The following is a 26888-nucleotide window of genomic DNA, read 5'->3' on the forward strand; positions in this document are numbered from 1 at the left end:
TTATTTTTTCGTATCAACAAAAATTACCAGTTTACTTTGACGTAGCATCTTGCTTGATTGCGCGGGCTTTTTTTCAAGGTGTTTTTTTCCCTTTTAGTAGTCTGACCTGAGCAGTAAACGGCGAGGTAATTCGAAAAACGGGAATTTTTTCCCTCTCAAAACGCGCTACTTTTGAGGCAACGCAAACGGTGCGATATATCGAAAATTGAATTAACCGACCGTATCGCGAAATGAAAAATTTCCAACTCGACGCCTAGTTTTTCATCGAAATAATTCGAGGAAATCCAATTAAATCAAATAAAAGTTATATATGTATACATTATATATATATATATATATATTCGGCGTTTAATGTTTGCTCCGCAACTAACTCATCTTGTACAGTTTCATCGCGATGGAGGGAGAAAGATGAGAGAAGGGGAAGGTACTTACGCCCCGGCAAACGTTTATGTTAATTTTCTTCCGTCAAAGAGTGATATTCCGCGGTGGTCCCCGCCACATCGCACGTCCGGCGCGAAATTAATTAGAGCGACACGCGAATTTCATTCGCGCGCGCGTCGACCGACACCGCGGCCGCTAAACGATAACGCATGCACGCACGCGCACACGCACGCAAAGTGACATAATTAATTACGGATTTACGACGATCCGCTACGAGTCATTTGTCCGGCAACCTGGATTAACGCGCGTCCGCACGTTTATCGGCGTCGGCGTTTTCGCGTCATCCTAACACAGGGCCGAGGCTCAATTTTGTTGCCGTATATAATTTCGCCTATCATAATATACATATGTGTGACATCTAAATGAACGTGTACACTGCATCGGACACGTATTTTCTCGCCTATAGATGCTCCGTTAAATTTCCACCAGCGACGTCGATAGGATGGAAAATTTCACCTCTGTGGAAATATCTTCTCTCATGACATTTTTCATTATTAATTTATTTCGTTTGACATATCTTTAATATTATATTTTGTAAAATAGCTTTTAATTCAGATATTCTGTATAAGTTCGTATATAAAAGATATTCAGATCGAGCCTTTTAACCTCTTTTTAATAAATTGACATTTTAGGCGAGACTTTCTCACCGAGACCCATATTTTTTCGGCACCGGAACTGAATTCGATTCTCGATATCGCGTTCGATTCCTCGCCAGATTTATCGCGAATAAATTGCGCCGGAGCCGCAGTACGTACGTACATATATGTGGACACATACATACATGCGGTGCACACACACAAAGTGTCGCCGCACTTCTCGTAAGCGTTCAAGATGCGTTTTCGTGCCGCGCGCGCGGAAATTCGCGCGGCTGCTCGTAAAGTCGAGCAGGAAACTTGTCGCGAAAGTCGTTCGCGAGAGCTCGACTTCCGTAAAAGTCGCTCGTTCGCTTCCATCTCTCCCTCTTGGCCTCGCCACGCTCTTTCGGCAACGAGACTCGTATATGCAACAGTCGAGAAGACGGTCCGCAATTTTCCGGACGAGCAAATTCCGTCGCGTACGTTTCTCGATTATAAGCGCGACGTATCGTACGCGTTTTGCCTTTGTGTGTTGTATTTTGCGTGTATATATGCCGTTCCCCGGCATGATCTACGGCGAATGAAAGTTTCGAAAATGGATGCAGAATTCGCGTGCCACGTCCGTCGCGTAATGATATTTCGCGCAGGAAATTTGAAGGATGACGAATGCCTCCTCTGCATCGACGAGTCGTTGCAGTTTATTTTCCGCGGTATATATATATCTGTGCGTACGCCAAATATCAGGATAATTGGAATTTCGACCGATGAATACAGATACACCATATCTTTACATCGTATCACATATTTCAATCTTATATTTTTTTAATTTATAAATCTTCACGTTTCCGATCAAAAGATTGATATAGATATAATCAAATATTTCGCTAATTAAATAGCAAATACAATTTAGTTTTTACTAGTAATTAAAAATATTATTTTTACATGACATAACTTTCTCATACACTGAAAAAAAATTATTAAATTAATCAATACTATGCCTAATAAATCACTTAATTGAAACAAATAAATATCTATTCGAATTCAAGAAATTTGTTTTCAGTGTATACTGACTTAAAAATACAGATACACTATATCTTTACATCGTATCACATATTTCAATCTTACATTTTTTTAATTTATAAATCTTCACGTTTCTCCGATCAAAAGATTGATATAGATATAATCAAATATTTCGCTAATTAAATAGCAAATACAATTTAGATTTTACTAGTAATTAAAAATATTATTTTTACATGACATAACTTTCTCATACACTGAAAAAAATTATTAAATTAATCAATACTGCCTAATAAATCACTTAATTGAAACAAATAAATATCTATTCGAATTCAAGAAATTTGTTTTCAGTGTATACTGACTTAAAAATACAGATACACCATATCTTTACATCGTATCACATATTTCAATCTTATATTTTTTTAATTTATAAATCTTCACGTTTCTCCGATCAAAAGATTGATATAGATATAATCAAATATTTCGCTAATTAAATAGCAAATACAATTTAGATTTTACTAGTAATTAAAAATATTATTTTTACATGACATAACTTTCTCATACACTGAAAAAAATTATTAAATTAATCAATACTGCCTAATAAATCACTTATTTGAAACAAATAAATATCTATTCGAATTCAAGAAATTTGTTTTCAGTGTATACTGACTTAAAAATACAGATACACCATATCTTTACATCGTATCACATATTTCAATCTTACATTTTTTTAATTTATAAATCTTCACGTTTCTCCGATCAAAAGATTGATATAGATATAATCAAATATTTCGCTAATTAAATAGCAAATACAATTTAGATTTTACTAGTAATTAAAAATATTATTTTTACATGACATAACTTTCTCATACACTGAAAAAAAATTATTAAATTAATCAATACTATGCCTAATAAATCACTTATTTGAAACAAATAAATATCTGACTTAAAAATTCTTAAATTGCAAAATAACTCTCTCTATCATTAAACTGTCATTAAGAATATTTATAATTTCAACTCTAGCGTCATTTAATTCCATTCATATATTCCCGTAAACTCAGGTTTTCATCTACATACATATAATAACCGTTCAATATGCTGCGTCTTAGCTCGCTAGACAGTTCAACTTTGCCTCGATATAATTATACCAGAATTAATTAATGTATTGCCGCGCGCGAATGCTATATAATTAAAAGTATCGGTTTGGCCGACAGCTTCATTTAGACTCGCTGATTGGAGCGCGAGTCTAACGAGAACTCGTCGCCGACCGTCAATCAACGATTCATCGAGCAGCTAACGCTCGCGGCGAATAATTCGCTTCGCGACTCGGGTTTGGAATCGACATTCGCGGCATCGTTGCGCGGCCACATCCGCTTTTGTTCGGCGAGTGCAACGCACCGCACCGCACCGGATAGATAGGAAGCTGCGGTGGCGACCGAAGTCGGATCCGGCCAATCAAAGTTCCATGGTATAGTTAAACCCAGTAGTTAAACATGCAGCTGATGCGCGACGCGTCGCGTTAAACAATCGCATAACTAATTCGCGAGATTTCGCTCAATTTTCCAGCGATTTTCATCAGTTCGTTTCATCACGCTCAGGGCTAAATCAAACACAGAGATCGTTTTCATTTTTCCCCTCAATTTTTCAGCAGTTTTCCAAATTTCACGAAATTGTTTTTTCTATGAAAACCATACGCGGTGCGTTCAACATAGGTTGTTTTTATTCTGAAAAAAAAAAAAAAAAAAAAAAGAAAGAGAATTTTGCTTGATACAGCGAGTAAGACTGCGACGTGCGACATTGCGAATTTCACAAATTTTGTAGCTTTTACAACAATCCAATCGTTGAAAAAGCGAGCCAGACAGTTGGCGAGTCGGTTCTCTTGTTCGCGCGACGAGGCGCAGAGAAATCGATGACGCGGCATCGCGGAGGTCTGATCGGCGAAGCAATTTCGGGATACGTCGAATGTATATGGAAGCGCGACCGTGCGTGCCGAGGGTGCGTGGATACGCATTGTGCTCGCGACCGTGGATAAACGTGCATCGCGTCGAATTCGCGCCCACATACATACATACATACATGCATGCATACATATATATATATATATATATATGTACGCGCGCGCGCACCGATTAATCGGCCTCGCCTCGAGTCGGCGAACTAATCTGTTTACAATGTACACGGTCGGATCTAATGGCCGGGTGGGACCGATCGGGCGACACACGCGATACACGATTATATCTCCGGAAGTTACGCCGTGCCGCGTCCGCGCGCAGCCTCCGCGGAAAATCGAATCGCGTCAACCCCCGGCCGCATCCACCTCTCGTTATTATCGCGCGAAGCTGAATCGGATTAATAGCCGCCGGCCGGATGGCCTGGCCAGAACACCGAGGTGAATACAATTATGCGCGACGTGCATCGTGCGGTTGCGAGAGCGCGAGCATGTAAGAGAATCTAATATTCGAAATAAATAAAATACGTGTTCCTTTCTGCGCACGTATACGGACGAATATAGTCTCGAATGAAATAGACGAAATTATAAATGAAATAGAAGAACGTTTCTTTCTATCAGCTCCGTAATCACGTCCGGCAGAGAGTTTCCAAAATTGTAATGAAGTAGAAAAATTTTTGTTAATTAACTAGGTAGGTGTCTAGTGGTTAGGAAAATCTGGGGCATTGTCAAGGAATTTCATAAATCTGGAATTGTTAGGGAAAAGTCAGGAAATTTTACTATTTATCTGGATGTTTTTACATTATTTTCTCCACTTGTCTCAATAATTTGAAATTTTTTATTAAATAAATATAAACTTTTCCTCGACTCCCAGCACACAAATTTTCCGTGTTGTTAAAAATCGATTAATCTACAGCGTGTTCGTTAATTTATATTTTCATCGTCGTGTTATTTTATTTCAATGTGTTTTAATAGAGATAAAACTAAAAAAATTGATATAATATTAATAAAAAAGGTGATTATTTAAACAGTTTATAGTGACATGTTTGTTTCGATTATCGTACATAATGCAGATTGTGTAATTGATTTAAATTTTTGTTTTTTTTTTTAACTTTCGAACCCCTTTTCATTGTTGACAAAAATATCTCAAAGATTTCATGATTTAACATTTAATTGATTTATCATACAGATATATGCAAATTATATATTTGGAAAAAATAATACTAAAAAGTCGGGGAAAAAATGAATTTCTGATCTTGGAAAATCTGAAAAAGTCAGGGAATTTTTTTCATTGAGTCTGCTGGACTGCACCCTGATTAATTAAATTATGTATACCAAATCATTGTACAGTATAATACTGATATAAATATATATAATAACACAAGATATAGGGGCAATCTTAGATAAATAGATAAAAAAAATCCTCCAAGTTCTCATAAGATTTTTTTAACACTATTGTTGTTTTTTCATAATTCGAAAATTTTCTTAGCACCTTATTTGTGAAGCGCCAACGTAAGCTCAAGTGATTAAAGCGAAGCTGACAAAAGGAAGATAATTTTCGAGCCGTGCCACATTGAATTAACCGACAGCATTAATATTTACGAGAAAAGTGAACAAGGGAATGGAATATTATCGTAGTAATTATAACTCGCTCGCGCACGTGTTTTCACTTAAACTGCGCGCAGCCTGCGTCGAAATTCGAAGGTGGGATAGTGAGGGAAAATAGTAATTGTATCATGTAGACATTATACAACTGCGCAACACAATAAACATTTCTCCCTCCTCTCTCACTTTCAGCATCATCCGTCGTGTATTCAAACAATGCACTCGCGCGGAAGTGTTGTTTTCTCCCGTTTTCGCGACGAGTTCTCGCGGGCTGACTTTTACGCGCGATTATTATACGCACCCGGTTAATTAATTAGACGGCGATCTCGTGTTCGCAAAGTTTGTCCTCTCCTCGGCGATTTCGCGAGATCGGGCGGCGCAAACAATCGGGCGGATAGTTATTTACGGTGTTTCTTGTTTAGCCGCGACAGTTGCGCGCGCGACGCTAGTTATTAATTAGATATCCGCCAACGTTGTTTCGCTCTCTCTCTCTCTATCTTTGTCACGCGTTTTCATGACACTCCTCCTCCGATACGGCGTTCTTCGGCGACCCGAATTTGCGATTTACGATGAGCAACTTTGGTAACTTCGTCTATTTTGCGCGCATGAAATCGGTAGATTGCCGCTGGGATCGGCAAGATCGCCAGATTCTTGCGAGGATTATCCATTTATCTTTCGGCTAATCGCCACTCAGGCTAAATGTTATAATTATGATCTTATCTAATATAAGCGTCTTTAGAAACAAAAATATTATACGTTGATGTCAAACGTGAGATATCAAATATATAACCGATATTATACTGTCACTTATTAAAGTTATATTTGCCGATAATTAACTAAGCCTTTAATCATGCTCTGATTTAAATTTTTTCAGAAAGGTTATTTCGATAAAAATGTTAATACGTTTTTTATAAAAATTTGTTAATATATTCTTATATACATTTCATCAGAATATATTCCCATCTAGCACATTTTTATTTAAATTCCAATACAAAAAATTTTTAATTAAACTATATGAATATATTCTATGTGTAGTTATCTTTTAATTACATAAAAATGTAATAAAATTATTTTTAGTTATCTATTTATATATTTTCATTTACCAATGATATAAAATATACATTTACAAAATTTTTATATTCTCTTTGGATATAAAAATAAGAAGAAAAATAATTGTACTGAATCTTGGCATTCAAATTAATAAATCTCACTATAAAATTTCGCACGAGAGTCTTAAATTAAAAATATACCTATAATATAAAATCGATTTTCTCTTCGATGTTACTATATTTGTCTGCTTTTCGCGATGTAATCTGTATGGATTTCTGTTCAGATTCCCCAACAAGGCATCGCAAATTTATTCTCATTAGCGTAGCATCAAAACGACGTGAACTATAATGTACTAAATGTGGTGTGTTTACACCTAACTACATAGCGGCGAGATGAGTTAGGTTGCAAATTACACGCTTATCTTTTCTTTTGACAAGTTGTTTAAGCCCCGTCCCAACAGATTGATTGATTACTCGCGTATACGCGCATAATTATTATTAGCAGAGTATACGTTTATTAAGTCGAGGGTTTCGCAAGCTATTCCGTTCGTAAGTAATGCAAGAGCACATATAAGAGCTCGTCGGAAAACACGCTCTGCGTTTCCACGGTGATAAATAATCGTACGGGTCCGGCCGCGAACATTTATCGCGAACTGTGATTTGTGGAGGGCCACTACTGGAAAAAGAGGGGGAAGGGATTGGTCGAGAAATCATTTTTGCCGGCCGGAAAAACTGTTTTTTATACTCTTTGCAAGATTCATTTCGCCTAATCGATTTTCCACTGACAGCTCCGCGACCGTGCGCATTTTTATCTTGCCGACGAGACTTGGCGGATATAAATATGCGGTGGGCATTTTTTATTTTTCTTTTCGATTAATTCACGTGGCGGACTTTATCTCCTCGGAAATTTTATCGCGGGTTTACCGCGATATTTCACGCCGAAGACTGGAAAGTCACGATATAGACGGAGTACATTGGAGCGGGTTTGCTTTTGCTCTTCTTTCGTGGATCGTAGAAATTAAAGACGGCAAAAAATAATAGAAACTTGCAATAACGAATGATTGAACAAGGTAAAGAATAACGTTACACTTTTTTACTTTTCTCTCCGGTATTCATTTCTGAAAACATTTATTAATATACAAATCATTTTTCTTTTAATTCTTAATAATTAATACAAAGCAAACACAAAGCAGACTCAATGAAAAAAATTCCCTGAGTTTTTCAGATTTTCCAAGACAAGAAATTTATTTTTTCCCCGACTTTTTAGTATTATTTTTTTCAAATATATATTTTGCATATATCTATATGATATAAATCATAAATGTTAAATAATGAAATCCTTGAAATATTTTTGTCAACAATGAAAAGGTTCGGAAGTTAAAAAAACAAAAATTTAAATCAATTATACAATCTGCATTATGTACGATAATCGAAACAAACATGTTATTATACACTATTTAAATAATCACCTTTTTTACTTATATATCAATATTTTAGTTTTATCTCTGTTAAACATATTGAAATAAAATAACACAATGATGAAAATATATCCATTTTCAACACAGAAAAGTGTGCTGGGAGTTGAGGAAAAGTTTATATATATTTAATAAAAAATTTTTAATTATGGAGACAAATATAGAGAATAAAATGAAAAAATCCAGATAAATATTAACATTTTCTAACTTTTCCCTGACAATTCCAGATTTATAAAATTCCCCGACAATGCCCTGAAATGTATAAATATATAAGAAGTCACTCTATTTCTCTCATCATTCCCGCAATCGAATCTCGTATATCTCCTTCCCTGTTATTTCGCATAATTGATTCTCGGACGACGGTGAGTAAGTCGTGCAGGTTCGTTTTAAGTAACGTGTTCACCTACGTTGAAAGCACGCGTGCGCGGTCGCGATTACGGATACACGTTCGTGTGGTCGCGTGGATGTACCGGAAGCACGGACCGTCCGGTAATGGGCGGGTGGGAAATAGCTTTCCGGTGAATGAACACGCGCTATGCTCTCTCCGCATTCCGTCCCGGACGACGAGAAGCGTCGTCGTGTGACCGAACAGATCGTTAACCACGTGACACGGACGATGCCGTCGACCCACTTCCTTCCGTTTTCTCCGTCGTGTCCCGCATCCTATTTCCCTCCACTTAGTCATAAACTCGCCCCCATCAAGCTTTCGACAATAGGTCCCGCACGGTGAAATTGTTTTAACCCTTTCGGTCGTCAAATTTGCATCGTGATTAGAAAGAAATCTTTGATTCTTATTTAAGAGTAGAAAGATATACACGTATCTATAAATATCAATTAAAATTTCTATTAGCTCGTGTATTGTATAAAACAACAAATGTATTCAAAAAGGGCCAACTTATCGAGCAATATTTAAGATGTATTTAATTAAATTTTATTTCATAAACAATATATTAAAATTACAAAAACCTTTCATATAAACGTTTCAACCGCACGCGGTCTTCTTCAGTATAACAGTGTTACGTAATTTATAATTCTTACAAAAAAACATCATATATAAATTTTAAGAATATGTGTAACAGTGTTACGTAATTTATAATTCTTACAAAAAAACATCATATATAAATTTTAAGAATATGATGTTTTTTTTGTAAGAATTATAAATTACGTAACACTGTTATACTGAAGAAGACCGCGTGCGGTTGAAACGTTTATATGGAAGGTTTTTGTAATTTTAATATATTGTTTATGAAATAAAATTTAATTAGATACATCTTAAATATTGCTCGATAAGTTGGCCTTTTTGAATACATTCGTATCTATAAATAACGTGATTAAATAATTTCGAGTATTAATGCAATTTTTTAATATAGAATAAAGAAACGTCAAGTTGTAAAATTTCTCTCATTATATGCAAATTAATACAAATGAATTGGATGCTCGTTTTTGCGATGAGCAACAACAGACAGATAGATTTCGAGGGTGTTTGAATTTTTTACGCGACACGAATTGGTTAAAGTCTTCGATTAGATAGATGCGGGGACACACAAAAAATCCAACGTTGAACTCGTGCTCGTACAACGGACGATCCATGGTCAGCCACAGGTGGGCAATGCCGTCTATCCCTTCTAGCCCTTCTTTTGTTTTACCCCAATGATCCCTCGCAAAGTCTTATCCGTGAGATATTTAACCGTTCAATCGGAGTTATTAGAATGCCAATAATCAATTTCTCACTCTTTTCCTCCGCTGAAATTAAATCTCACCCGTGTTCCGTCACAACTTTCTAGAGAATCTCTAAATATAATTTCTAAAATCTTTTTACGACTTATTAAAAAAAAAAAAAAAAAAAAAAAAAAAAGTGTATAGAATTAATTTCAAGCATTTCGAATGATATGACGCATGTTACTTCCGACCCAGTTCTGGGACATCTTGCAGATATGTTCTAGATAAATCGAGGATGACAAAAGCCTATCTTCCGATCAATTTGGAGTTCCGAGTACTCTATTATGCGCGTTACAACGCAAACTCGAATGAGCGAGCGCGGGACTGTGTCTGACGAAGTACACGCCGTTACCACTGCCGCCGACTCGAGAGTCTGACGTTGATAGATTCGTCGTTGTACCATTAGGCAGGATAGACTGCGCAGTTATGGGATGCTTTATTACTATAATGGCCGCCCATTTTCCCGATGAACGATCCGAGTTCGCCTGCGGTTACGTGGGATACGACTGGCAATGTTCAAAAACGCCGGGTATCGATACCATTAGTCACGCTGCGCTTGAAAAATGCGTATCGATACCATCAAAATTCTTTACACGTCACATTTTCAAACATAAACACTTACATACATCAGATAACGATGGTGCGATTCGATTACTTAAAAAATTCAAATCGACGCCACACGCATCGATATAGATTCGATCTTTGCTATTTTTTTAGTTTTTTAATATAAGTATAAAGTTTGATAAATAAAAATACTTTCTAAATGTTACTTGTTTATCGAAGATTAAGAACGAATTTTTGTGTACGTCAATTTTAGATATTTGTTAACTGATTTTTTGAAAATCTCAAAGAATTCATATTCAAAAAATCAAGTTATTGTTCAATTATAAAATTCTCTCTGAAATTTTTATTTATCTTTATTCAAATAAATTTTTTTATATTACAACAAAGACCCAATATAAAACGATATCAATATCTGCAAAAGCATGAAAATATGTGAAAATGTCCCAACTGGATTGAAAATATCGATGAATTGAAATAACTGACGATACAATTGTCACTTAGATTACATGAATAATTTGAGTTCGGAAGCCATTTTGGAGAATCGACCGGTTTATCGATCGTTCGTTAATAGAATATCGACGACCCTGGGTGAAATGCATTTGTGAAAATTTTGCCATACCCTTTGTGACAAGATAATTGATTTTATCTTGTCGTAATTTTATAGCGTTGATCAAGAATGATAGGCATTTGGTTGGCCACTGCTTTTTACAAAAAAACATTTTAAATTATTAAGTTTCTATGACGCAAACTGCACTTTTATTGTAATTGCAGCTTGTTACGCGTACTTTTTGATCCTACAAATTAAACGTTGCGGTTTGCACAAATATAACGAATATTTTTATTTTATTTTATTTTATTTTTTTCGTTTTTTTTCCGGGAATGTCAACCAATATTGGTCATCTACCAGTGAATTATACGCTTCACTCAAAAAATTATATTGTCTCAAATTTTTCGAACATTCTCTCTACACGTTTGAATCTTCATTTTTGGTTCGATTTTATTTTTATTTATTTTTTTTTTACACAAACGTGCTTCGCGTTTTGTGGCGAGGCGCTGAAAAATATCTGTTTTATTAACTATGGGTTATTTAATTAATCTATTTTGTTGTAATTATCTCAATATATATATATATAATATCTGCACTATTATATATCATCATTTTATATTCGTGGCAGCTATCATTGACATCAATATTTGATGCAATGCACATGATCGCGTTTTTCGCGGATATCTATTACATGTCATATGATATGTTTATTGTACACAAGCTCAACCCCATAATTGCTATTCGTTACTGCGCGTTGTTTGGCACGAGGAAATACGACCTATGCTATTTGGAATCTATCCAAAGTTGTTATCAAGATCTTTGCTATTGCATTCGCCATTATAATATCCGTCCTAGATCATGCAAATCTCACATCTTCCAAGTGACTGTATTTAAATACGGTGTTGTAAATAAAAATGTAATTTTATTTGATTTTTCCCTATATATCTAAAAAAGCAATATCTAATATTAAATTTTGACATCAGTGTTCAAACATTTATTTTAATATAAAAAAGCGCGCACACTATGTGTTTTAAAATAATTAAATTTTTATACAAAATGTGAAGTTCTGAAATAACGGGACTCTAGAGGTATTATTTATACGTTACGTATACCTCTCGAAACCACTTGTCGGGCGTTAAAATTACGAAGCACAGCAAAATTTGATAAACGAGTGGGCCGAGAGGTCGAATCAAATTTCATTTAGCCGCGACATTTTATGCGTCGCCGACGCCAAGTCATAACGAAAGCGCGAGGAGAAGCCGGCTAACGAGAACAAATTTTTATTTCGCGTTCGTCTCGACCCGCCCCAAGATAAACTCATTTTACGGACGGGAGAAACAGAAAAATCCGGACGGCGCCGCATTATTTCCTGACGAAAGTTGTATGCCGTATGTAGGTGAACTGGCAGTTAAAAGTTTATTCCATTGTCGGAAATTTGCTGTCGGACTGCTGATTGCAGTTATTATTTAATTGTGTACGTCAGTAATTTCTTTCAAACAAAATTAATACAATTATATCTTGGATATATAAATAATAAAAACATATGCACAGAAGAAATATTATATATACAAATTTCAACGAAGTTAAAAGAGAAATATTATGGCATCCTATTTTTCCATTCGAAATAATTTACTTTATTTACGAGAGAGATAACAAAAGAGATGTGTATATAAATAAATAAGTAAATATATGTAAATGTCTAAAAGAAAAATATTGCAGTTATATTTTTTTATCAAATTCTTTCATGTGATAATTCTAAAACTTTTGAAATCTTTTATTTTTCCAATTGATCTATTTACGAGAAACCGCCAAAATTCTTACTCTACTGTAGATATCATACATGCAGAGGAAATGTAAATGTTACAAACCAACGCGGCGTGCAACGAGAGCTGATTTCTCCGATGTCAGCTGTCACGCGTAGTTCGCCGGCAAATGTCAGTCTCTGAGATAAACAAAAGGGGAATAACGCGGTTGCGTCGGACAGTTGCATGCGTCACGTGCATCGATAATACTCCTTGCACAGAAACACTGCCGTGAATAAGGCTATTCCGAATTCGTGTACGAAACATATGCAATTTCGATAAACACACATCTACTTTGAAAACTATACCATAAGCATATAAATTGCATATAGAAGACTCGAAACATTTCTGCTCGAAAAATATATATTTTAATGAAAGACCATAAAAACAGAAACATTTGTGTTTATAAATTTTTATATATGCATAAAAAATTAATATATGTATAAACATTGTTTAAATCACGTTTCTAGCAATCGTAAGACAAATTCACGAATTCTCACACTCTTTTTTGGCCTTTCAAAGAGTGATTATAAAGATTGCATCGAAAACTAAGCGTATAACTTGCATATAAAAGACACGAAACATTTCTTCTCGAAAAATATATATTTTAATAAAAGACAATTAAAAAAGAAACATTTGATACGTGTTTATAAATTTGTATATGTGCATAAAAAAATGAATATATGTATAAAAATGGTTGAAATCACCTTTCTAGCAATCGTAAGACAAAGTCACGAATTCTCCCATTTTTTCTCTCGTCAAAGAGTGATTATAAGGATTGCATCGACTGACATCGAAATCGCTTAATTATGATTCGAGGGATATTCTTATACCTACATATATAGAGTATTAGTAGTATTAGGACTCGGCGTAAGCTGGACTATCTAGATCCCGTCGCGAATTCCTCGCGGCTACGCCGGTGGCGATTAACCATCGGGCTAATGCCAGATGCCCGCATATAACGCCGGACGCGAGGATAATACCGGACGCAGCCGAGCGGGCCTGATCGGACGGGCAGCCGTAAATAAACGGATAACGATAGCTCTCGTATCTCGGCAGCGAGGGCGAGCAGACGTTCTCCCGATTCGCGCGCGTTATGCATCCGAACGTTGCAAAGCACAACAGATCGGACGGCCACAGTAATTTCGCGGTGGAAGAGAAGCGGCCAAAGTGGGGTGGATATTGAACCACCGGGAATAACGCGACCCCGAAGATGGGTTAGATTTTCGTTATTCTCGTATATTGTCGCGTGTTGGGAATTCGTATCTAAAGTGTATATCGATATATCGTGATATATATTAGAGAACAGATTTTTTTCCACTGAAAATACAAAGGAGCAAAAAACAATTTTAATATAAATAAATAAAGCGAGATTTGCATTATTTTTTTAAAATTATTAAAGTAATTTAATTTACCCTCGAACGTTGATTTGAAAATCAATCTTCACTGGTTCTGATTGCAATTATAACGCATCTACGTTCGCGAGATAGAACAAAGTGACTCTTTTATAATGCGAAAATAATTGCGACACCGTGTAAGATGCAAAAGTCTCGCCATGGGAGCTTTAGCACACTATGCAAAGGCTTAATATGCGCGCAAGGGCTTTACCATTCGACCCTTTTACTTTCGAGGCCGCTCGCTTAAACAAGCTAGCACTAGCTGCTTTCTGCGTGTGCATGTTTGCGTGCGCAATCTCGCCCCCGCTGGTGCATCCATGCATCGCGCCAGCTATCGAAATCGAATTAACATCCCTTTACGTTCGCTCAAGGACACTTCAGGCCGGCAATCCAAATTGTTACGCCGCGACTCAAAGCGTCGCACGGGCCCTTGAGCAGGGCCCGCCGACAGTGTTCTCTGCGCGATCACTGGAGCAGAAACGACGTTTCGCGCTAATACACGCTAATTTTCGCAAAATGTAATTGCCGATATTGCTCATCGTATTCTCGGATGGCTGCTTAACACGATTTCGATTAAAATTGCACGATTAATATCAAGGAGAAACCACGAGCAAGATCAATGTTTCGCAGAATCTCGTTATGTCTGCGAATGAAAAGCTCCCACAACATATCCGAAAGATATTCAGAGAATATCCAGAGGACGTTCGAACATCCTCAGGATGTTCTCTGAACGTCTTTGGAATATGTGTGCTGTTAGGGGTATAATAATTGAAAGTATCGATTCATTATTTCGAAATTTTTCGACGCTTAAAAATAAAATATAAAGAGTGGAATTTGATTTTCCCGTTTGATTTTACATGTGTCAAATGAGAAATAATTTTCAATTTTAAAATTAGACATTGGGTCATATGGATTACTTCTCAAAGATTGATTGCTCCGCAAAATGAAATTTGCCCTTTTCTCGATTTCCGGAACTCATTATTGGTTTTATTAACGATGTAGACTGGCGTTTTCATTTAAAAAGTATTAACTGCGTATGATTATTCTGGCTATTTACTTTTGCACCGCCTGATCAAAGCAAGCGATTAAACTGTGCAAAACTCAAGCTTAATTTGTGTTGCTCCAATTAATATCGTGACAGTGAATGCCTTGTCTATACATATAAATAACTATCTCTTTTGCTCACAATTAATTGTTGATCGCCAGTGATAAAATTTTCACAAATAATATGATGCAATTTAATTCGACCAAAAACTGGCTATTCATTTATTGAAAATAAGTACACACTACGTTTCGACCCACATTGTGGTCCTTTTCAAGTGCTAGAATACAAAAATACCTAATTTCGCTTGCCAAATTAGGTATTTTTGTATTCTAGCACTTGAAAAGGACCACAATGTGGGTCGAAACGTAGTGTGTACTTATTTTCAATAAATGAATAGCCAGTTTTTGGTCGAATTAAATTGCATCTTATCTCTTTTGTATTATATAGAAATAGAACTTATACTCACTTCAAAGTATTATAAAGTTTTGGGAGCTAAAGAGAAGATATCGCTAGAATAATTACAACTGGTTTCAGATATTATCACACTTCGCTATATCAATTGTTTAAAATTTGTTGAGAGAACGTTAATTTCTCAAAAATAAAAAATATCGATCAAAAATATATTGAAAAAGAATTATTAGTGAAATTAGTGCGAGATAATTTGTTTCACTTCCAGTTATTTCGCATCTACATTTTTACATTTGGGTTTCCCTAAGTTTCAAACATATAAATAATCAAATAATTATTTATAGCTTATTATACCATATTATTACACCAACATTCGTTACACCATGTTGTCTGTATAGTATCGCTTTATCAAAGTTTAATAACGTTTACAACCTAGCCCCCCGCCGTTCAACGTTATCTGATAGCGCTGCTTACTTTTTAATGGATAATGAACCTGTTATCGTATCCGAACCGCCAGCTTTATTGGCTAATTACATGGACTTTATTTTTCGTTCGATTATTAGCGTGATTTCGATATCCCAAATTGCGCTGTTTTACCAAAGGGAGTTAATTTAGCTAATTTTGGAACGCGTATTTCTTTACAGCCATTTTATAATACACGATAAATCAATATGTGCAGAATGTATACTAAAGCTAAAAAAGCAAAAATCAATTTGTTTTATTGCAATCGACGGTTAAATAATAAACAATAAATTTCCAAACTGATCATTTCCTGCTTAAAAGAGTCTTTCAAATAATATTTATTAAATTTTAATATTCTCAAATATATATATATATGCGTCCATTGTTACATACGCACATGTTCATAGCAAACAAGTCCTCTTAAATAAGAAATATATAAATATCATAGAATTTATGTGAAAATTGTATCATTTAAATACAATGTGTAATATTATTTATCGCATCATCCGATTCCTTCTGAGTTTGGAATATTTAACTTTATCGGTAAAAAAAAAAAAAAAAAAAAAAGGGAAAAGGAAAGAGGTAGATACCACGCCGCTGCTCTAAGAGCGCCATTTTCCTTTAAGGACGACCGAAAGACTTACGAGGATCGTTTCTTGTCTAAGGACGATCGCATGGGGCACCCGTTATTCGAACGCGTTCGAATGAAATTCCGATCGCCTGCCTGCAGCCTTTGTCCTGGGGGTGATCTCGCCCCGTGCGCCGGCTTTTCGGAATTTATCGGAATAATCGGATTCATTCCTCCTCCGCGTGGTGATCGGCAAAAGAGTCGTTACGATGGTCGATATCTCGGGGCGAAAAAAACCACGTGCTTACGCCAAATATTTGTGTCGCGTCCCAAAAAGCGCTTACTCGTACATAATTCCCGATCACAAAGTGTTTGAAACTCGTAAGTTTTCCTTCTAATGATGAACACCAGAGAGATTAAAATTTTTAATTTACGAGAGCACGGGGAAATTAAGCGAGACCAAAATCGATATACTAATAAAATACAGGAATAAAGGGGAATCTTTATGAATTTATTCTGCTGCGAATAACGCGCCTAATTGATTTATTTTCATCGCTCCCGAAATAAACTCGATTTCTCGTAATAATTTTGAATTATAAATAACTGTGTGAGATAATGCTGCTCACTGAGCTTGTTTCGTATCGTGACGCAGCTATACGTTTCGAAAATATGCGAGTCATCGCCATTATCGATTATCATCTGACTGCATGGTACTTACAGTGCACTTGCAGCTTCCATCGGTCCTCGATACCGGCTTCCGGTAGCTTCGGATTCTCGGCACGACACACCAGGAACTTTCCCTCGTCCTCCACCGTCGGCGTGAATTGCAACAGACTCACACCATCCTGGAATTGCGAATAGCAATCATTCGTCTCGGCTGTTCAATCGGGATAGTGATTTGCAGAGATCCGCACGAAACTCGCTTCTATATAGCCAAAATTCTCCTCGATATATTCTTTTCGTTGATAATATATTATTTAGATCGAATATAATCCACATAGATACAATAATGTCTGAATTAAATATACATATCAACTGCGATCTCATTTTATCATTCATTTTACGGATATTTTAAAAATTGTCGTCGTTTTCCCCGGTATTATCCCATTACGAAAATTATAATCAGGATAAATCGCAACGCGCAAGAAACGGAAGATAAACGATTTCATAACATTTCTGTGTCATTTTTCAATTTTTTTTTCCCTCCCGCCCCCACGATGGAAAATTGCGGTCGCGCTACATTTTTGTTTTATCGTCTCGCATAACTAGCAGCTCGCGCTGTTTACGAGACTTTAAACGCGACGCCGAACAGCCCGGCAAAAGCGTACGTTTTATCGCAACAGCGAGACCCGTACATTTTTCAAGCGCGAACAATGAACGCGTGAAATGGTAAAATAAATATGTGCGTTTTCGTTACCAGAAATGTGCGACCGTATTTCCTCTCGCGAAAGCCCAGACCGTCGAAAAATTACGGGAGATAACGCCGCTTTATTATTAGCATTTTTGGACCTCTTTCACTTACAGAACTTATATTCGGGTCGTCGCGTACGTTATATATCCGCAATGTCTTTTTTTTTTTTTTTTTTTTTTTACCGTTCTCGGATTCACTCTTGGATTTTATGACGATGATCCTTTTATCGTTTTATATATGGGTACGCGATATCTCCTTTAGGAATTCGGCCTTTGAGGATTCTCGAAATTGATGTGTCGAATCCTCTCGGCAATTAGGATCCTGTCCGAAAAAAAACGGGAAATATTCGCAATTTGCGTCAGCGGAAACGATTTTTCGTTGCGACAAATTGATGTAATGCAAATTACGGAAATGTACCGAATTTCGGGCGACTAAACGCAACCGTTTTGGAGATTCATCCCGTCCCGTTTAATTTCCATGACAATTGTCGTCGCCACGAGGGAGCTTTCGTAATTCTTTCTTATTTCGCGCAAATTCTGCTCTCGCTCTTTCAGCCGAGAAGGATCGCGCGAATATACGATTTTTTTCCCGAAGAGAAAAATCGACCACGTCATCGTATTAATGACATTCCATCGGTTTCGCTCCTTCGATGAAATTTTCACTCTCATCGTAGAGGAAAAAAAGGAAACGCGCCCCCTTCTTTCAACCAATATTATTTCTCACTTTACACGTAAATGCAATATTAAATCGGGTTTTTTTTTTTTATATAACGAACTGTGCATTATATTTCGATGGTATTATAAATCTCGATATTACTGACTTTTTTATATCGAGAGATATTATTAAAACCTTCGTTTTACAATTTCTATTATTGATATTAATTTGTTACGCACACACATACACATACAAAAGCGATTTCATAATTAATCTTATACAACAATTAATCTTATGTAATTATACATTAGGATGCATTTAAATTGGTTCATAATCACACATACTATGCGTTAATTTAAATGCATGTTTAATGTAATACACACAGAGTCAATGCAAAATTAACAAGAACGAATACAAATTACAACGTCATACGTTAATATTTAATTACAAATTTTTAATGTGTTTTCGTGAATAATAATTACAATAAAAAATTTCATATTATTTTCAGATCATTATTAAATCTGCAATATTAATTAAGCTTTTGTGTAGTAGCTTTTATGTCAGTGGGTCGCTGCGAGCTTTTATTTAGCACAAAATTCGGTATACCGAGCGAAATGGCTAATTTTCGCATTATCGCGGCAGAAAGAATGACAAAAACGTGGCAGGGAATCGCGAGGAATCTCGGCTCTTTAAAACTATACGCGTCTCAATTTCGAATACCGTATCGACGTACGTGTTACGGCAACGCGACGGTTGTGGATCGAACGAAAAACGAGATACACGTCGTATCGCAAAGAAGCCTCGAAAACGAGCTTTCCCGCGGAATTTATGGCAACGGTGTTGAAATTTCGACGCCGTTAGTCATACAGATTTTCACGGACGGAAAATATATGTCGATATGCGCCATGTGTACCGCTTTGTGTGCGTATGTACATGTGTGTGAACGAACTTCCTTTTCCCTTTCTTTTCGATCAAATTGCATCATAGAATTTCGCACAACACCCTTTCGTTATTATTTTCCGTCTTCTTCATTTTTCTATTATTTGTTCGCTCTACGAGTCTGTCTGTTTCGTGCGCGAACCGATCAGAAACCGATCAGAAACAAAATTGAACGGACGCAATGCGAGTTAATTAAAGAGCGAGACTCACTCACGACAGCTCTCGGCGAAATTAAAATCAAATTCCTGGCGGGCGACTCCCAGTCTCTCGGGTCAGCTGTCTGCCGGCTACGTTTCCGGAATTTGAAAAACTTCGGGCCGAGTTTATCGGCGAAAATTCCGACGATGTCTTAACCGGCAGTACAAAATTTTCCAAATTCCAATTCGTCGACGACTAGATTACTTTGTCGTGCAGCATCTCATATAAAATCGTATGTTTAATTATACAAAATTTGTAAGTCATTCGATAAGTAAATATAATAAATTAGTCACGAGAGAAAAAAAAAAATTAAAAATGATAAAAATATTATAATTTTTAAACAGATATACCAACAGAATTAGAAATATTTTGGATAAGAGTAATTATTTTCAATTTTTAATTAAAAATCAACTTCAAAATAGTTTACGCTTTTCATCACGAAAAATAATGTAATTCTTCGATAATAATTATTTTCCACGTGTTTCGCCGTGTAACTAATAATCCTTTTCTATTGAGTTGGAAGTTGATCGCGAACGTAAAATTTGCGCAACAAATAAACATATATGAATTTATGGAGAGTCTGTTTATCCTATTAAAACCGATATTTCTTTTGTGTTCTCGAGATAATAAATGGAATGTTGACAGGATCAAGTCCGTTTACGAAACGTAATTGTACAGTAAGATGCAATTTGCGTAGCGTGTTCCGGCCTTTTGTATACTATGCCGCTGTTGCGTTCTCCTCGTGAAAGGGTCTGGGATTAACTTCTTCTTACCTTCCTGATGGAGACACAGACGAAAAGCGTTCTGTGAACACACCCACATACGCATACACACGTAGAAAGAGGGAGGAGAGGAAGAAAGCCCCTTCCATCTTTCCGCGTGCATACACACAGCGCGAGTGTGTACACAGGGACGTTTGTGTGTACACACAAAACCACAACTCGGATCCGCCCGTCCGGAAACTCGCTTGTGTCTTCAGTTACCCGGTATATTCGCTCGCGAGCAAGAAAGGTTTCACAAGGCTCTACGTCGCACATGTTAAATACATTTGTGCGGTATCACGCGGTTAACAACGTTCCTCTGTCACAGAGTCATCCGTTAATTAGACGGCTTTAAAAAAAGGGAGAGAGAGAGCAGGATTTTTTCTCCTTTTTCTATTGTGTATCAAAAATTCTTTATAATAAATTATAGAGTAGTTGTGAAAATTTATTCCTATATCTCAAGTGGAATATTATAAGAATACAAAATTTAAATATGTATGTATGTAATCGCATCTCTTTTTTTTTTTTTTGTCAGAAATAGACGCACGAAAGTGCGATTATATTTCCCATTTTAATATAAAGAGATGGACGTTTTTTTTTTCCTCATAAGATGAACGTTCGTCGTTTGTTTTATTCGCAAGAGAGCTTTCAAGAAACGAAATAAATCCGCGTCGTTTCTTTCAAGAGTTGCGCTCTTTCTTCTTCTTCTTCTTCACCTGTCGCGTTAAAAGCGGACGAGCTCGATGTAAGAAAGCACGTGTGCATCAGCGAATCTCTCGCTCTCTCTCTCTCTCTCTCTCTCTCTTCCTATCTCTCTTTCTGACCGACGAGATAGTAGTAATATCCCGCTTGGATCGGACTACGAGACAGATAGGTAGATACGAAGGTATCGAAAGCCTTTTATGTTATTGGCGTCACAATAAGCGGTCGCATACGTGCCGTATTCTAAATGCAGCGGTTGCAGCTGAGCATCATCTCGTAGTGGACTCGATAAAATTGTGTCGTCAATCGAAATCACTCTTCTCCTCGGGCGAGAGTAGAATTTTTAAAACTATTCTGCTCTGTTAAACGCTCTGATTTGATTTATTTACTGTTATTTACTGTTTGGCAATTAATAATTTGATCAAACAAATATTTCTCTCGCACAACTTTAAGAACAAATATATTCTCATTATTATAGCCAATTATTTAAATTTTTTAGGGGGGATTTATTGTTAGAATAGCTTTCTTATTGGAAATGTGAATTTTTCATAATTTTCAGTCGTATTCTTGAGATTTCGACATCTCGATATAATTTAAATGTGAATAGAGATGCGGAATCTTTTTCTTCATATATCTGCTTTCTATTATTGTTTCGTTCTTTTCACGTGATTTTCAAGAGCATTCTCGAACCCGTTTGAATTTGAATAGTTAAAATTGGGCTCCTTTCATATAAACGCCATTTGATTTGAAACTATTATCATTTAACATAACTCGTTCCCGCAATATTATTCCAATATTCGCAATTACACTCGTTTGTCCGAATGAAACTTTTAACAAAATGCCCGCATAATGAATTCTACTATGCAATCGTAAACCGTTTTCATTTCATGCGCATTCTCGTTAAATGAGCTTCGCGTGGAATAAGCTTTTAATTTGAAAAGTGCAGCGACGGATATTTCGTCTTTTGTTCGCGAGTGATTTTTGATATAGGAATCCAAAAGCGCCCCGAGTTTCCACGGCCAGCAAAAGAGAGACGAGCTTTTCAGTTTCTCTGCGTGCAATTTCGTGTGCGTATGTGTGTGTTTGTTGTGTGTGTATAACGCGTTTATTATTTCGTTCCTACAATATTTCGTGCGCCATTATATCACTTTTATTATATTTGTCTCGGCAATTTTTCAGATTTGCTCGCAAATCACACAACGAGATTGCACTATGCACTATTACGATAATTGTATTTCTGATAAATTTACCTCGCTCTTTGCGCGACGGCTCATGATCAAATTTCACGTAATAATATAATATCGAAATTATTTATGCGGCCGATTAATTTCTCGTGATCATCAGCGTCGTTGCATAAAATTGCGCGGCTAGAGATAAAGATCGGCATAAATGAAGAGCGGCATGTTATTGCAATTCATCGAATTATGCGAAATATATTAGAAATTAAATGAAAGCGGACTATATATACCTATTAATTAAAACCGCGATTAGATAATATTTCATGCTTTATTGAATTATTAAAATAATCTGAAAAATTATGAGTATGATATAACATTTGTATGTTATAAAATATTTCCGATTACCCCATTACTCATGTATCTACAATATCGTTAATGGATCGACTGAAAAAAAGCGGGCACGAAAATTATTGCAAATGTAAATGTGAAAGAAAGGCACAAAAAAAATATATATATGAAAAAAAATAAAATGCAAAGAGTATCGGATTTTGTCTGATAAATTTTTCATAAAAATGAGATTGTTTCAGGAAACGCGACCATATGCCTACAATGAGAAATTTCCGACTAGTCGAAAAATAATTCACAGTACGCGTCGCATAAACGGAACTCTCGTTTCGTGACGCATATTTTTCGCGAGAGATAACGCGCGTATATTTCCACCGGTGTACGAGGTCGTTCGTGATAAAACTCCGGGGCTAATAATTCGCGGTGATAAAATCCGTCGACTAATAATGCGCGAAACTGCGACAAATTCGAGGGATGTCTCTCGCCAGGAATTATTACGAAGAGATCGGCTCTCTGAAAATTAAAATCGAGTCGAATAGTTCATCGTTCGATCGTTAACATGTATATCGAAAAAACGAAACTATTAGGTACTTATTGCAAGAATGTGAAACACGAAAACAGTTACTTTCTCCAATTTCTCGTTCAGTCTAACGATTATTGAAGCCAATTTCACGCGCCGATCAGGAATCAGTTGTTTTTCCATGTAATGATTATTAGAAACAATTGTACATATCGATTTCTAATCAAATATTGTTTCGCATAATTTTTACTTTCAATAAAACACGAGAAACAATTGCTAAACATTTCGGATAAAAATAAAGCTTAAAATCTTTAGTACTAAATTAATTTAAAAATTTCTATTTTTTTTCAGTCTTTCATATATGTTAAACAAATATAATTATATCTTGTTTATAATATTTATAACAGTTTTTGAAATCTCTTTTTTTTCATATATCTTTAATAAGCGGGTTTCTAAATAAGGTGTCGACGGATGAGTGAATCTCGTTAATAGGATTCTTAATTTTCCATACGGCTAAATAAAAACAGTACGTCTGAAATATGCCAACCGGAATTAAAGGTTGACCCCGAGCTGGATTACACAGAGATTATCCCGTGCTCCTTCACGACGGGCTCAGCATCTCGTGAAAATAATATTCTTTCGCACAATTTTTACTTTCAATAAAATATGAGAAACAATTGCTAAACATTTCAGATGAAAATCAAGTTTAAAATCTTTAGTACAAAATCAAGCCGAAAATTTCTATTTTTTTTTCAGTCTTTCATTAAACAAATATAATTGTATATTGTTTATAATATTTATAATAGTTTTTTTCTTAATCTTTTTCTTTTTTTTATATATCTTTAATAAGCGCGTTTCTAAATAAGGTATCGACGGATGAGCGAATCTCGTTAATTGGATTCTTAATTTTCCATACGGCTAAATAAAAACAGCACGTTCGAAATATGCCAACAGGAATTAAAGGTTGACCCCGAGCTGGATTACACAGAGATTATCCCGTGCTCCTTCACGACGGACTCAGCATCTCGTGAAAATAATATTCTTTCGCACAATTTTTACTTTCAATAAAATATGAGAAACAATTGCTAAACATTTCAGATGAAAATCAAGTTTAAAATCTTTAGTACAAAATCAAGCCGAAAATTTCTATTTTTTCCAGTCTTTCATTAAACAAATATAATTGCATATTGTTTATAATAATTTTTTCTTTTTTTTTATATATCTTTAATAAGCGCGTTTCTAAATAAGGTATCGACGGATGAGCGAATCTCGTTAATAGGATTCTTAATTTTCCATACGGCTAAATAAAAACAGCACGTTCGAAATATGCCAACAGGAATTAAAGGTTGACCCCGAGCTGGATTACACAGAGATTATCCCGTGCCCCTTCACGACGGGCTCAGCATCCCGTAAAAATAATACGGCTGAGAGATCGTCCCACTTTTACGTCGCGCCCACCTTAATCCAGTAGTATAGCTCGAGCGCGAGACCGGCCTTATGGTCCAGCGACCGTGCTTCAAACCGTGGAGATGAAATACATGAAAAGAGTACTGACGTTTATGCAAATGCATAAACGTGCCCGGCGTAGACTGTCATATAACAAAATGTGTGTCGAGAATTTACTTTTGCATGTCTTTTACTTTTACTCGGGAAGATGTAACCTACAAAAGTCGCGATTACATAAGTCGTTTGCAGCTGCTTTCAATGTTAGACCGAGTTCCTTTCTCGGCTTGCATTCGTATAAAGTTAACGACTGGTAACGACTTCCATTAACTTTCAGCTCTTCTTTCTCTTCCGAAAGAATATTTTAAATGTTGTTTGCAATTGAAAAATATTCTTTAGGTCAACCTCAAATATATTTTAACGAAATTTTTATTTGCGAACTTTGAAAATATTTATTTTAAAGATTAAAAGATTATGATATATTCATTTCTTTTAGAAGATGAGTTAACCGACAAAAAATATTTAAAAGAATCTAAATGAGATAGTTCGTAGATTTATATCTTTCATACATTTTTTATGATGTAGCCTTCTTCTACTTGATAATGCATTTAATGGATGTATGCTACGTTTATATCCTTGAGTAGGTAAATTTACATGAGAGCTAAGTGCACGCTTGTAGACCTCAAGAAACATTTTAAGGTTAATTCATATTCACGGTAGCATAAACAACAAAATATTTTTTAATAATAATAAAAAATGTCATGTTAAAAATTCGTTGTCGTTTGCGTTCAATATACTATATATTATAATGGAATTGATTAAGGAAATATTAGCATTATATTATAAATAGCATTATATTATTAATATTATATAAAGTGCTTTACTTTTGATAGCAATTGAATATAGATATACAAACATCAATACTGACAGAAAGTATTCAAATATTGTGAATGTGAAAAATCTAGTGATCTATAATAATTTAATTATATTGTGACAAATTCAATTTTATAATTATTTTTACGAAAAATATCCGAATAAATAAAACGGCCACAAAAGTATATTCATCCCACAAAATTTTGTCGTAACATGTAGCAATAAATACTGCAACATACAAAAATCAATCTTTGGCGTTTGTTTGGATTTTATCTCCTTTCTTCTGTCTGTCAGCCCAGATAATCACGTACCTACCGAAGTGTCGGCTATTATCTGTCGCTATTACTCTCTCTCTCTCTCGATCAAACATAGGGGATGACTAGCCGCGAGAGCTCTTTTGCTCAACTAATGGATTCCATGAATTAGGCGTTGCCATCCGGGCCATCATCGTCGCTGTCAATGACAACGATGTCTGATTAAACATGAAGCAATTCCCTTAAAACAGCGTGCGAACGTTAGCTGTCAATCCCAAAGAGGGAGAACGAACAGTGTGTTTATCCATTTTATTCAAATCGATCCGACATTCCCTACGAGAATCGTCGAATAGTAAGTTAATGAAATTATTCGTTTTATATGTTTTTCCTTTAATGAATTAGAAAATAAAGAACAAAGAATTGTATATCTCCTTTCTCTAACATGTCTCTCTTTAACAAGATAAATTTTACGCTTGTGACTACTTGTAAGAGACTCTACATTTTCAGAGATACATAATTCTTATTAGCATTATATTATAAATAGCATTATATTATTAATATTATATAAAGTGCTTTACTTTTGATAGCACAATTGAATATAGATATACAAACATCAATACTGACAGAAAGTATTCAAATATTGTGAATGTGAAAAATCTAGTATTTCATTAAAAATATATTGCAAAATATTGATTAACGTGCTAGAAATATTATAACAATTGATCTTATTTCTGGTAATTTTGACACGCAGAATATTTCTCTTCAAACATTTCCGATCACGATACTCGTCATCGGCAACATTTAGATCGCGCATCTAATCGCAATTAAGTCCGGAAGAGAGGGAAGGAGGAACCGCGGACAAATATTTCTACGGTCGTGATCCCGATTCGCCATCATTAATTACCCAAAACACACGGTTGTCCTGGCCAGTGATCGGACGTGTGTTGACAAACATGTTTAGCAAACGCACACAAACCCCGGCCGCAAT

The 26888-nt window shown here is 35.6% G+C and overlaps 1 protein-coding gene and 1 long non-coding RNA gene across 4 annotated transcripts in view; one reads left to right on the forward strand and one right to left on the reverse strand.

Annotated features, from left to right (window-relative positions):
• LOC146721384 (uncharacterized) overlaps nucleotides 1–26888 on the forward strand; it is a 214413-nt gene that overhangs the window by 60991 nt on the left and 126534 nt on the right. The gene's annotated exons all lie outside the window — the stretch shown is intronic.
• The window catches only part of LOC114940071 (nephrin), a 210374-nt gene that overhangs the window by 55262 nt on the left and 128224 nt on the right, over nucleotides 1–26888 (reverse strand). For both annotated transcript variants that reach the window (XM_029314553.2, XM_085486892.1), the window contains exon 8: nucleotides 17341–17467. In XM_029314553.2, the coding sequence (XP_029170386.2) occupies nucleotides 17341–17467 (127 nt within the window). The remainder of the gene's footprint in view (nucleotides 1–17340; nucleotides 17468–26888) is intronic.

This window comes from Nylanderia fulva, unplaced genomic scaffold, assembly GCF_048542155.1.
Source record: "Nylanderia fulva isolate GAGA-0341 unplaced genomic scaffold, ASM4854215v1 Scaffold49, whole genome shotgun sequence".
Taxonomy (NCBI): Eukaryota; Metazoa; Arthropoda; class Insecta; order Hymenoptera; family Formicidae; genus Nylanderia; species Nylanderia fulva.